Source organism: Eulemur rufifrons, chromosome 2, assembly GCF_041146395.1.
Source record: "Eulemur rufifrons isolate Redbay chromosome 2, OSU_ERuf_1, whole genome shotgun sequence".
In the NCBI taxonomy this organism is placed as follows: Eukaryota; Metazoa; Chordata; class Mammalia; order Primates; family Lemuridae; genus Eulemur; species Eulemur rufifrons.
The window spans coordinates 80,982,448-80,997,114 of record NC_090984.1 but is presented as its reverse complement, the minus strand read 5'-3'; the positions used below and the strand labels follow the sequence as shown (position 1 = coordinate 80,997,114).

The 14,667-nt window shown below is 38.5% G+C and overlaps 1 protein-coding gene across 1 annotated transcript; it reads left to right on the top strand.

Moving 5' to 3' along the window:
- Nucleotides 1-4,593: 4,593 nt before the first annotated feature.
- RPS29 (ribosomal protein S29) lies at nucleotides 4,594-6,319 on the top strand. The gene is made up of 3 exons (XM_069464602.1): nucleotides 4,594-4,693; nucleotides 4,936-5,035; nucleotides 6,218-6,319. Exons 1-3 carry the CDS (start codon nucleotides 4,632-4,634, stop codon nucleotides 6,224-6,226), a joined length of 171 nt encoding a protein of 56 aa, XP_069320703.1. The 5' UTR covers nucleotides 4,594-4,631; the 3' UTR covers nucleotides 6,227-6,319.
- The last annotated feature ends 8,348 nt before the right edge of the window (nucleotides 6,320-14,667 follow it).

Below are 14,667 nucleotides of genomic sequence, written 5' to 3'. Positions count from 1 at the left end.
CTGGCTCTATTTTGTCTGACAAAAGTTATTTCATCCTGGTATCTGCAACTTTCAAAGCTTTGTAGTGGGCTGCCTTTCTTTGATGACACTCTGATCAGCTTGTTTCCACTATGATTTCCTAATTAATACTCACCTTTTCATTCTTAGAACTACTATGGCAATTCAGAGCTGGGTTACTTCTCTCTTGCTAAACTTAGCAGGTCTTTTTGCTTCAATGCATTTATTCATTCATTTAATATTTATGGTGTTCTTGTTGTATGCTAGCATCTATGTTAAATGCTTAGAAGGCAAAGATGAGTTTACAGTGCTTAGAAGAGACAAGTAAACCAACAATTGCACTATAATGGGATAAATGTTGGATGAAGTCTTAGAGGAGTATAAAGTAGCCAGATGATGAAACAACTTGTTTGCTAAACAAGGCCTTTAGACTTTAATCTGAAAGTTCTGGAAAATCTTTAAAAAATTTTAAGCAGGAAATAAATTCACACATGTTCAGGAAGGTTCCTGTGGTCAGTAAAGAGATTACATTGGAGGTAGAGCAAGCCTGGAGGCAGGGATATCAGTTAGGCACCTAATGTAATAATCCACCATTCACACTGCAGTCCAATAAAATTTCTAGAGGAATCTCCTACTATAGAATCCTAAAGTTTTGGAGCTGAAACACAGTTTACAGATATTCTTTAATTCTCTCCTTTTACACAAGAGGGAATGGAATTAAAAGAGTAAAGTTATAGTATCTGCCCATGACCTCATAGTGTTAGAACAGACAGGGCTAGAACTCAGATGTCAGATGCTGCATTTAATTTCTCCCAAAAACCTTCAAGGATTTCCACCCTTGACAATTTAATTAAATATAGTTGCCCAAAGGCTTGTCTGTTGCTTCCTTTGGAATCCAGGTCCTTTACCTAGCAAGACAAATTGCTCCAGGGCAGCCTCTGTGGTTTTTCAGTTCCTACTTAGTACCTGGTCCTTGGGATTCCCCTTTCTCAGAGCTAAACTCTGCATTTTAAAACATGTGATATTTCATCCATCACATTTTGGTCTTCACAGCAGGAGGAATTTTAGGTTATTCTGTCCAAAATATTGCTGTATGATTACTTATTTATATGCCTATCTTCACCTCTAGATGGCAAGCTTCCTGGAGTCTGAGTCACTACTATATACAAGGCCTAGCATAGTATTTATATACAGTAGGTACTCAATGCATATTTGTAGAAAGAATAAACAAATATTGCTTTTAACTTATTCATTTAACAAATATTTATGAAAGCCTGCATTATCCTAGAATAGAGCAATCATACATTTAATTAATATTGCTTGTGTTGGGGTATTTAGCAAGTCATTTGGGAGTGAAAAAAAGCTGGATTTCTCCCTTTTTCCTGCAGGGGACAATGAAATACATTTTAGGTGGATTCAAGATTTAAAATAAAAACTGAGAATGTCAAAATATCACAGGAAAAACACATAAGGTTTTAAGAATTTTGATGCAAAATCTAAAAGCAGTAATGTAACAAGTTCATAAATTTTAATACATAGACATTAAAACTTTTTGTATGGAAAAGTATGTCATAAACAAATTAGAGAAATAAATAAGAATCTGAGATGGTGATGAATAAAATAACTTTGCTACTATTCTGGAAGTTAAAGGTGTATTTCCTTGCATGCTAAGTACAAATAGATAAACTATAGATCAGCAACACATTAAGAAAGTGGGCTGTGGACTCAAAGAAGTTTCCAGATAAAAGTATATGTCTGGCTTATAAACATAGGGAAACATACTCAGCCTCATCAAAAATCAAACTAAAACAACACTTACCATTTTTAGGCTATCTGAATGACAAATTTAAAAAAGTTTGCTAGTTCATACTGTTGAGAGCTTGTGGGAAACAGGTACTCTCTATGGGTATGAGTCTGAATTGTTATTAATACAATTTCTCCAGGGAAAGTTATAAATATCTATAGAAGCTCATATTCTTTGGACTAGTAGCTCCATTTCCAGAATGCCATTTTATTTTGTATGTTTGTTTGTTTATTTATTTATTTTCATGGAGACAGGGTCTTGCTCTGTCACCCACACTGGAGTGGCAGAATCATAGCTCACTGTAACCTTGAACTCATGGGCTCAAGCAATTCTCCTGCCTCTGCCTCCCAAAGTGCTGGGATTACAGGCATGAGGTACTGTGCCTGGTCTGAGAATGCTATTTTATAGACATACTTTATTACATATATCTATATCATCATAACTTTTATACCTTTTAAGATAAGCTATTTATTTGTGGGAAACATTGAGTATGGTATGCTTCTGTTGTATAAATAAAAAGAGATAAAGTTAATAGTATATAAAAATATAAATACCAGTATATGTATATGTACACATATACATATATACATATACATGTGTATATATGTGTACACGATTGTGTATATATAGATAGAAATAATAATAATTCTTTTTTTCCTCCTTTTTACTTCTACTTTAGTGGATGCAAAGACAGAATATTTCTTCAGCATCCTTCTAAAAACTGAATAACTAAAAAATAAATAACTTGTTGGTTTGGGCAGGGAGACTGGGGAAATAAATAGGAGTCTGGGGTTGGAGAAAGACTTCCTTCTAAAAATATATTGTATGTGAATATGTATATGTATCTATGTTTTACTTTAAAACATACAGTTAATTAAAATATTAATATTTGATGGAACAGATATGGATACATACACATACACAGTTAAACACTGGGCTTTAAAGGATTAATTAAATAATTAAAGACCTAATTCTGACTTACTGGAAAGAACTGGGGGATAATATTGAAGTTTACATATTATTATAATAGCCAAACATGCAAAATATATATCTTAGATTTTGTTTATGGTACAATAGATTTTTTAAAGTTTAGAGAAAAAGTATGATTGTATTCCTAAAAGTTGTAAACTTGAAGGTAACTCAAGAGAGATGCAGGTTTTTAAATGACTAAATTCTGGATATATGATCACAGATCAGTCTAACAATAATCTGAGGAAGAAAATGGGAGACATCTTAAATAACAGTCTTAACATGAAAATTATTCCAAGGTACTTAAATTCAAAAATAAGATTTATATTCAAAGTTCCCTCAACTGTACCTCAATTTAAAATTAATTTCTATTTACCCTTATACTTCATAAGCACATCCATCATTGAATGCGGAATATTCTGCTTACTTACTGGTATACATATTGTCTGGGCATGAAAGTTGAAACAGGAAGAAAGAGCTCTGGGAAATAATCCTGTTCTCCACGCTAGATAACCAAATTTTTAGGGCAGAGGTCAAGTCATATCTGGTTTTTAAATCTCTGACTCCCATTCTTCTTTAATCATATCACACAGTACCTAACTTAATGATTGGGTAGGGGGTCTTCACCAGAAACCTGAAATTACATACCTAAAAGTGTTGTCTTTCAGTTCTAATAGAAAAATTTATGTGTAAAATTTTCCTGAATTATTGCATCTTGTGCTAATATTTCATATTCTAGTTAAAGTATATCTATTTCATAAATCTAGTTAAAGTATAAGAGCTATGTACAATTTTAGGTTTATCTAGAGGCACTATAAATGACCATGTGGCATTTGGACATTTTTCAGCAGAGATTTGGTTTTTGGCATTCGGTTTTCATTAGTTGTTCTGTCATCAAATTTTCTGGTCAAAGCAACACATCCTACACATTATTTGTTTCTCAGTGTTTTATTTTTATCATTTTAAATTCAGCGAACTACATTTAAGTATCAAATACACTAAGGGCCAAAGAACCTGCAATCGTTTTTTTCCTTTCTTTCTGGAATGGCGTAGCTGTATTTCTTGAAGTGTGTCAATTTAGAAAACCAATTTGAAAACGCATTCTGTTTAACAAAATAGAAGGAAACTCCTACCGTTGAGTTGTAATTACTGCAGCTGATTTAGGTTGTTTGGTAAGTTTATTCCAGTAGGTGTCACTGTGAGTTGAGGCAAAATCCTTTTCCAAGTGTCAAATTTTAATTAAAAGAGCATAAAAGATTCAGTCGATAGGAGTCTGTAAGATCATTACTTTCTCGGAGTTTCAAACTTCACTTTCTCATTTTTCAAAAGAGACGGGGTCTCGCTATGTTGCCCAGGCTGGAGTGCAGTGGCTATTCACAGGCGCGATCCCACTACTGATCAGCACGGGAGTTTTGACCTGCTCCGTTTCCGACCTGGGCCGGTTCACCCCTCCTTAGGCAACCTGGTGGTCCCCCGCTCCCGGGAGGTCACCATATTGATGCCGAACTTAGTGCGGACACCCGATCGGCATAGCGCACTACAGCCCAGAACTCCTGGACTCAAGCGATCCTCCTGCCTCAGCCTCCCGAGTAGCTGGGACTACAGGCGCGCGCCACCGCGTCCGGCGCTGAAATGACAGTGCGAGATACCACTAGAAGCTGAGGTCTGGTGACGTCATCAACTGTGCCGGCCTAGAACGTTTCCAATAGTTCGTTGTATTCACCCTGTGAAACAACATTGCCACATTGCGCACGCGTCACCTTTTAGCACGGCATTCTGGGTAAACTGTGTCCTGAAAATTTGAAGAGCGCATGCGCGCGCCCGATCCTTCCTTTTGCCTCGTTGCCCTCCTGAGAGCAAGATGGGTCACCAGCAGCTCTATTGGAGCCACCCGCGAAAATTCGGCCAGGGTTCTCGCTCTTGGTGAGAAATAGATTGTGGTTTTAGGAAAGAGTTTGTCTGGAGTGCGAGGCTGCTTAAAATCTCAATTGCAGGAGCTCGCGGGCAGCGCGTGTGGGGAGACCGAAGCCGAGCTGTTAGTGCCGCCATTACAGACCTCTGATGGGTCCGGGAAGATCGGGGGTCCGTGGGGGGGGGGGTGCCTCTCTGAGTGTGGAATCATGTAATTTCTGCGACCTGCAAAAACGCTGTCTTTTCTCTTACAGTCGTGTCTGCTCAAACCGGCACGGTCTGATCCGGAAATACGGCCTCAATATGTGCCGCCAGTGTTTCCGTCAGTACGCGAAGGACATCGGTTTCATTAAGGTACCGTCACTAGACGCCATACTCCCATGTTGTTCCTGTGGGCGGAGAATGTGGTGATGGTTCTTAGTGTGAGCTTTCGAGCGAGACCTTTTCCTCTGTTTTAGTTGGTAGGGCTGTTGGTAGCGGGTGACACTGTTGAGGGTTTGGGCATTCAGATTAATAGAATGGGGAGGGTGAAGGACTTGAAACTTGGCCTTTCTAGCCTAGCCCCATTTTACTTAGCTCTGCCAGTTTTAGGTCCCATGTATTATGTTGGATAAAATTACTCACTTTACAGAAGCCACTAAGTTAAATTTCACATCTCATTTATCTAGACATTTTCTAACTAAATATATATGTTAACCCCTGATCCGAAATGTTTGATAGTGTCACATACTGGAATGAGCTTAAGGTTTAGGCATAGGCTTTGTTAGGATTCAGCAAAGAAGGGTCTGCCGTTTAACAGTTTATGACCTTGATCAAGTTAATATTTATGTGAAGCTTTCTTGGCTGCTAAAAAGCATTTAAATAGTTTTCTAGAAGGTGAAAACTAATTTAATGTTGGCTCTTTAAGAAAATCACCAGCTGATTCCTAATTATTTTGTATAGGATATTGAGGAGAACCTACTTATTAAAAATAGGTGTTTTTGTGTTGGTTTATTATAGTGATGTAAATTCTTAATAAGAGATCTCTGGTGTGGCAGAGACAGTAGTTTTAAGCTCAGTGCTGGCCAAATACTTTATCATTGGGAGCTTGATGTTATAATGTGGATATTCACATAACTCAGTGGAAGGTAGAATATCACAGGTGAGACAATGGACTTACTGGCTGTGTGTCCCTAGTTTCTCAGAGGCTAAGATTAATTGTAATTATCGTTACCTACTTAATAACCATCCTCAGCATTTGGTGAAGATCATTTTATGTAGTAGCGTTTTGGGAAATATTTCTTTGACGGATGAAGTGCGCATACCAGTACTAAAAATTGTAGTCTAAAATGTAGTTTTAGACTTTAGGTTTGTGGAGCAGCTTGTAGCAGGCATTCAGTAAATATTTAAATTACGTAGATCTTGACGTTGTTAGTTTGGGTAGGTCACATTTCCAATTTAAACAGTGTTCTATGTTGAACCCATTTCTGTGAGAATCAAGCTGAGATTTTAAAGCTTTTTGAAATAATTCATTTCTTATCTGCTTTTTTTTTCCAGTTGGACTAAGTGATCTTCTTTGAATGGATTTTCCACAGCACCCACCAAGTAACAGAGACTATGCTAGCTCTTTGTATATAAAATAAAATTTAAAAGAAACTTCAGTTTGTTCAGTGTTTTAATGTGACTGGAATAGGTAATTATTTATAGAAATCTTTTAAAATTTATTTTTTATTTCTTAATGAATTTGTCTTTATGTGGCATTCCCCCTCAGTTACATAAAAGTATTCATGCTGAACTCTGATAAACGTCAGTTGTGTTTATTTATTTATTTTGAGACAGAGTCTCTCTCTGTTGCCCTGGCTAGAGTGCCGTGGCGTCAGCCTAGCTCACAGCAACCTCAAACTCCTGGGCTCAAGCAATCCTCCTGCCTCAGCCTCCCACGTAGCTGGGACTACAGGCATGCGCCACCATGCCCAGCTAATTTTTATATATATATATATTTTTAGTTGTCCAGATAATTTCTTTCTATTTTTAATAGAGATGGGGTCTCACTCATGCTCAGGCTGGTCGCGAACTCCTGACCTTGAGCGATCCTCCTGCTTCAGCCTCCCAGAGTGCTGGCATTACAGGCGTGAGCCACCGTGCCCCGCCAGTTTTATTTTTATGCTTTGAAAAATGTGTTTTGTTAATGGAAAATGGCTGCCATGTTCAGGAGCATCCAGTGTCTAACCTGAGACACATAGTCTGATGAGTAATTGACGCATAACAGTGAGCTGGTTTAAAAATTGTTGAGAAAGGATTTTGTGAAAGAAGGCTATTACTAAAACCTGAGCTGGGCAGAGGAAATTGCTCAGAGGTTATATAGTAGTCCTTGCTTTTGGGACATTTCGTAGGTGAAAGCTTGAAAAATCCTCACATGTGGAAGGGAGCAGTGATTATACAGATGTGTCAATGTGTGCAAATGTATACTTTAAGAGAAAAGCAGTCATTTTGGAGTCTTTGGAGGAGTGGGGATGCAGGTTGTATAAGATGAAATCATGATGTTGAAAGACATTTACTGAGGGGCTCAGTAAAAGGTGAAGTGTAAGTATAGTGGTAGTGCAAATGACTAACATGAGACTGGGGGGAGGTGAATTCCTGGATAGAGAGCCTTTTGGGCCAGCAATGTCATGGCTAGAGCCCAGTGAGAAACAGAAAGTTGAGTTCTGTATTATAGGCCATAGATACTGTGAGATGAGCATCTAGTTGGAGAGTGGATAGAGGAATGCCATGACTGGGTTATCAAAAGTTGACTAGCTTAAAGATGCTCTCTTCAGTGGCACAATTGGCTCACTGTAAACTAAATTCCTAGGTCAAGGGATCCTTCTGACTCACCTTCACAAGTAGCTAAGATCACAGGTATGCTTCACCACACCCAGCTAATTATTTCTGTAGAGACAGAGCCTCAATGTTCAGGCTGGCCTCAAACTTTTGGCCTCAAGGGACCCTCCCACCTCAGCCTTCCAAAGTGCTGGAATTACAAGTGTGAGCCACTATGTCTGGCCTTAAAAGTTGACTGGCATATGTAAGCCAAATAATGGATTTTAGTGAGGCAAGGGTGGAAATAAGGTTTTGCAGTAGTCTAGGCAAGTTACCTTGGATTGGACTAGGGTAGATGGGAGTGGTTGAGTAGTGACTGGTTTCTGAAGGGTGAGATGGCAGGATTTGTTGAAGGGTTGAATGTGGGAGATAGGAGTAAAGAACGCATAAAGTAGTAAAAGTCAGTGGAACCCAAGCACATGGGAGGGGGTAGGAGGGGATGGGTAAACAAAGAGGACTGTTCCTGGGTTACTCCAGAGTTCACAGGTGGGGAGATCAATATTCACAAAGCAGACTCTGAGGAAGGAGGAAAACCAAGAAAGTGGTGTACTAGATGCCACGCGAGGAATCTGTTTTAAGCAGTGAGCGAGTGATGCACCGTACTGTGTGCCTTTAATAAAGATAGAATCGATCACTACAATTTCATCTGACAGAAGGGAAAGTGACAGAAGGGAAGCTGGCGTGGAAAAAGTGTCTTAACTGATTGCAACTAAACTATTTTTGCAAATTCTTTGAAAACAGATTACTGAACACATTGTACCTGCTAAGGAAGGGGCTTTGTTGCAGAAGTATCAAGGAAAGAGCCAGGTTTCAGTCAGGGTAAGGAGGTAGAAATGTTGGGAGATGAGACTGAGAGTGTAGGAAAGATTTCTGGTACTGGGATGAGCTGTGTTGCAGATAGTGAGGGTGGATGAGAAGCTGTGTCAGCTGAGCAAATGTGAAAAAATGGGGGATGAAGATGAGAGAAGCTTATACACTTACTGGTGGTTTAGGGGAACAAGGATGTGACATGTGTTTGATTTGGTCATGAGACTCTCTTGGATGTCTCTGGTCTAGTGTGATGGTCCTGTGTAAATTCTGTAAGAGATGTGCAGTGCTTTAGGGAACGTATGGAAGGGAAACACTTCCTAGCTAGTCCTGGCCCTGTGTGTATGTGGTAAAAAGGCTGGTGTGGATAGGTGGTCTGGCCTCTCAACTAGGAGTTGAATAATGCTTACTTAATAAAGATTCTCTTTTAAAATTTGTTCCCCAGGAAGCCATTGTCAAAAAAAGAATAAAAAAAATAAAATAAAATTTGTGATGTGCCAGACATTATGCTAAATGTTTTGTGTGAATTACTTTCTTAAGTCTTATAGTACTCTTCAGTAGATGATATCCTCATTACATAGATGAGGAAACTGAGGCTTAGAGATGAAGTAATTCTCCTAAGGTCTCCCAAAGAAAGAGGCAAAAATAGTCCGGAACTTGGGTCTGTCTGATATCAATGCTTATGCTCTTAACATTCACAACACACTTACTGTAAGGTTAAAGAACTGTGCGCCTCGTATCCCCAAAGATCAATTAGTGACTCAAAGACAGGAGCTGTTTCCTTTCATACTTACACACATAGCAAGCATATAGCAAGATGACTTGTGTATTAATACTAGGTCCTCAATTGTTGGGGAATTAAATTACCTAGTAAAACCTCAACAAATGTTGATGGCAAAATTTGATAGATGCTATAGAGAGGTCCAAACAACCGTCAGATATATTCTTAGATTTGGGTCCTATCTTAGTCTTTTCAGGTTGCTGTATATAACGGATTATAGTAGAATGGGTGGCTTAAATAACAGACATTTCTCACAGTTTTGGAGGCTGGGAAGTCCGAGATCAAGGTGCTCGCAGATTCTGTGTCTGGTGAAAGCTGTTAGCTGATTTATAGGTGCTGGCTTCTCACTGTGTCCTCGTATGGTGGATGGAGCAAATGAGCTTCCTTGGGCCTATTTTATAAAGGCACTAATCCCATGAGGGCTGAGCCCTCATGACCTAATCTCTTCTCAAAAGACCTTACCTCCTAAAACCAACATGTTAGGATTTCAACATGTGAATTTTGAGGGGACACAAACATTTAGGCTGTAGCATCTCCTTTTATACAACAACTTTGAGGTATAATCCCATTTTACAAATGAGGTGACTGGGGCACAAAAAAATAAGTAACTTTCTCAAGATTGCACAGCCAGTGAGATTCAAACCAGGTAAGCATATCTTGAAAACTAATGGTTTTACCACTAAACTCTAAATGTTCAACAATAAGGGAAAGATTTGGTGAATATTGGTAGACTACAAAATAGCGTAGTGAAATAATTTTTAATAAAAAGTGAAAAATTATATATGGTACAATTTCACTATGGTAAAAAACAAGTGCACAGAAAAAAATACTGAAAGAAAGAAACATGTCAGCATGTTAGCAGTGTTTGCCTTTGGGTAATAGAATTATAAGTGATTTGATTTGAAGCAGTGTCAGGTTAAGACTCATTTAGGGATGGGTATCTAGTGACGGAAGTATATGGTGCAGTATGTAGTGTCCCTGGTACCAAGATTGCTAGTTAGGCTTCTGTCCCTCCTAAAACAGCTTGCTTTCTTCCTTCCTTCCCTTCCTTTCTTTCATCATGCTTTGATCATTCTTTTTTTTTTTTTTTTTTTTTTTTGGTTTTTGAGATATTCTCACTTAGTTATTGCCCACGTTGGGGTGCAGTCGTTCCATCATAGCTCTCTGCATCCTTGAACTCATGGCCTCAAGCAATCCTCCCACCTCAGCCTCCCAAAGTGCTGGGATTACAGGTGTGAGCCACTGCACCTGCCCTGATCATTCTATTTTTAGATTGCTCTAAACAGTAAGTTCTTTCTTACTATTGCTGTGACTTCCTTCTACTGATTTTGATTGCCACCCATTGATGTTACTTCTATGTGGTTCTGTATAAAACAAGTCTAATCTCTTTTCTGCAAGAAGAGTTAAATATTTAGGCATGAAGGCTCTCATGTTTTCCTAGAATCTTCTTATTTCCAGATTAGCCTTCCCTGATTATTTCAACTGTTCCTCTAAAACATGGTTTAGAGTGATCTTTGGTGTTCTTTGAATTAATGCCACTCTATCTAGATCCTGACAGTGTCTGACATAGCACGTTTCACAGGGCAGGCATGCAGTAAAAATTTATTGAATGAATGAATGAATGAGCAGATTTGATGATGACTTTAATTTAGTTGGGCATCATTGCTTCACTTTTTATGGTTCCTCTTACCATTACATAAAGACCAGAGACCCTGGCCTTCAGACAGCTGTCTGCATGGCTAATGTCTCCAACAGTTTAAAGCAGCCTGCTTTGCATAACCTCTGCCTAGGACATAGTTCTTGTTGAAAACTATCTTTAATGGTAATTGATGTCTTAGGGATTTGGGCTTTTAGGTGGTCAGAGCAATGCTCTTCCAGTGGTATGATTAAGAATGGTATAACAAGGTGTTTGAATTTCTTCAATATCCACAAAAATTCAAAAAAGGAAAAAGCAAGAGAAGGTTGAGCTATTAGATGTTTTTCAAGGATTAATCTAAAACATAGAAAGCTCAGTTTGTAGATATACTGAGTATATGTGTGTAGGAATCAAAGCTATATAGGGGCCAAAGATTAGATTATTATTTGTGCTAGTTCCAGGTATCCTCTTTTGGAGTTTTAAAATAATTGAGATAGGAAGTGACAAGCTTAATCTAGATGGGCTAATTATCATTTAATGTCTTGAATTTAAAGTCATTTGGTTAATTAGAAGATAATTTAAAGAAGCCAGAACTGGCTTTCTTTGTTTACTGGAAATCCTTTTGTTAAATTCAGCCTATTATGTATGTCAATAGTGACCACTCCTTGAGCTGATTCCAGACTTGACCTTCTGACTGCTACAAACAAATGCCGTATTCTCTGACAGATGTATTGAAGGCCTGTAGAACCATAATGCCCTCCTCTTCCCATCATCACTCACCTACTCCATCTCTCCTGTTAGAAGGAGATCCCTGACTGCCTGTGTAGTTTGAGGACCACTGATCTTAGGGCAAGAACTAAAAGTCTCTGGCTCTGGAATTGGCTGGTGTGGACCTTAAGTGGACTCTGTTCTAAGGGTCCAAAGGATACTTTTCAGGAAGCTGTGCTCTGGGCCAAAATGACCAACATTGTCTTCACCTTTGGACATACACCATCTGGTCACCTTCCTGGATTCCTCTTCTTTCTTCAGGCCCTTCCATTTCTTTGTGAGTGACTCCTCCTGATCACTGCTTCTAATGTCCTGGGTCAGCTCAGCAGACCCAGCAGGCTGCCAGTAAAAGTTTATTGTAAAACCCTTATTAATTCAGATAACTGTGAAATACTTACATAACATCGTTAACAAATAGGAAAGGGAGTGCATTTCCACTGGTAGAGATTGTGGTTAGAGTTACTGAGGTTGGGAAGAAAGGGAAGAGAGTGAAGAAGTATCTGAAGAAGTGGAGAGAGAGAGCCTAGTGTTAAGAGAAAAATCATGACTTCTCTCTGCTTGTATATTACAATGATTCTGTCATCAGTAATGCGGGATCCCAGTGATCTCTCTGAACATGTTTTAGGACAAGCATATATTCAGGAGCTGACTTTGTAACAAATACATATTTATAGTATATAATCTAAGTTCAGAATAGGATCACTGTAGGTGTGTTTATGATCTTAGCTGCTGTGGCAGTGAAAGAAAAGAATGGCTTAGTTTAATAACGTTGTAAGAGTGTAAGCACCAGTAGCCTCATGCACATTGTACAGCCCAATAATAATTATGCTGATCATGTAAACAGCTCCTCTGTGTAGACTAGCTGAGACTCCATTGCCAAACATCAAGCATTAACAAGTGCTAGATAAATCAATAAACCTTTACCCAGGGAACCAAAGATATGTGGGTTACTAAAACTCCTAACAGTTGCCCACAAAAAGTAATATCTCATTTTATGAATGGCAAAGGAGATTTTTATTTTATTTCCTAAATAATAACAAGATTACATATTAAAAGGCTAGCTGACAGAGTGATAAACATTCATGGCAGCACAGACAAATCAATAAAATGATAAAAAGAAATGAAACCCATTTCTTGGCAGACTATTTAGTTGAATTTCATAGACTGAGTCTGGTTCACTTTGTGTTCTCTCTTCACAACCCACAAATCCCATTTCATGACACTTGCACATCTGTTCTCCTTTGGTGATAATTAACTCATAAACATTCATGAAGATTAAGTGTGGACATCTAGCACAGATGATGTATTCAGTCAACCACAAAAGGATAGGGTTTGTAAAAACTAGTGCATATTCGAAACTGCAACCAAAAGATAAAGATGGTCCACTCTGCTTGAGAGATCCAAGGGCTGTTGACCCAGTGTAAAAAAGATACAGAAGCCAAACTTTACCATTGTACAGTTTTATCTTGGGGCAGTTCTGTCAAATATTATAACTTCTGAAATTCTGAATAGCACTTTTTCTGGGATGGCTTAGTTGTTGCTATTATCAGGACTCATAGGGAGCTGCATCTTTCATAACACTGATACTGAACTATCCTCCTCTTTAGGCTTTTTGTTGGTATGTTACTTTTCAGCCATCACATTCTTCTATCTTTCTGTCTTAACCATCTGTTGTCAGGGCAGAAGGCATTCACAGCCCTTGGAAAAAACACTATTGTTGTGTATCTGACTTGTTATTTTTTTGATCTTGCATTTGAAAGATGTTTTCAGATCTGAAATTTTATAATATGAGGATTTTGTATTTGTTTAGTTTTTATAGAGCGGTTTCATATACGTTGTTTCCATTGATCTTCACAGCAGCTTTGCCTGATGTGAAGATCAAGGGTTGTTATACATGTTTTGTAGATCATAAAACTGAAGTTTGGAGGGGTTGTGACTTATTCAAAGACACACAGTTAATAAGTTGTGAAACCATAATTTAATTGCTTGACTGCAAGGCCAGGGCTTTGTTATACTATGCCACGGTATTGTTGCTATTCACCCTACTTTTTTAGGGGTGTTTTTAAAAATATTTTCTTTAAAGTTTTCTACATGGTCAGGAGACTTTATTACCTGATTCCTATTAACTTCCTTACTACCAAGGGAGCAAAGCATGATGACAATGACTGTTTCTCATTTGGGTCCTTCATTATCAGTTTTCTAAATACACTTACTCCTTGTTAAGGATCTGTAATTTGTTTCCAACAACTTTACCACTAAGTTAAAAGTTATTAAGTAAAAATATTGCATTAATTTTATTGGAAAGAAATTATTTGTTCTATCCTACCATAGGATACTCAAGGAATTTTCACAAACAGAAAAATATACCAATTAAGCAGTAAAAGAAAAGCTTATAAAAGTAATATACAATAATTTGAAAGTATTCTGACTCCAACTGGCATGCTGAAACTCAATTCTTGCACTAACTACTAGAGTTAGAGCAGACCCCACAAGTTAAAGGGCATGGTCCAAAACGAGGCTGCCCTCACTTTAGATGCCAGCCACATTTGGGAGTTCCTGGGCCACCTGCATTTCTGACCAACTGGCTACAAATCCAGGGGTTTCCCAAGACCCCCTTCAGGTGTGCCACCTTGCTACAATGACTCACAGAACTCAGGAAAGTGCTGTATTTATGATTATAATTTTATTATAAAGTATGCAAATCAGGACCAATCAATGAAGTAACAGAGAGGTGGGGTCTGGGAGGGCTTGAAATGCAAAGCTTTTGTGTCCTCTTCCCATGGAATTAGGGTGTGTTACCCTCCCAGCATATTGATGTGTTCACCAACCAGGATGCTTCACCATCTGGAGTTTTTATTGGGGGTCTCATTACTTAGGCGTGATTGATTGAATGATTGGCCAAGTGTTGAACTGAATCTCCACCCCCACTCCCCACTCTGGAGGTCAGGCTGGCTCAAAGCTTCACCCTCTAATCACATGGTTGGTCTTTCTAGTAATCGGCCCCCATCCTGAGTCGTCTCATCTTTTAGCATAAACTCAGGTGGGATCAAAGGGCTCATGAGTAATAAAGACATTCTCATTACTTAGGAAATTCTGAGGATTTTGAGTCTTTCTTTCAGGAACCAGGGACAAAAGCCAGTCGAATTCTTTATTATG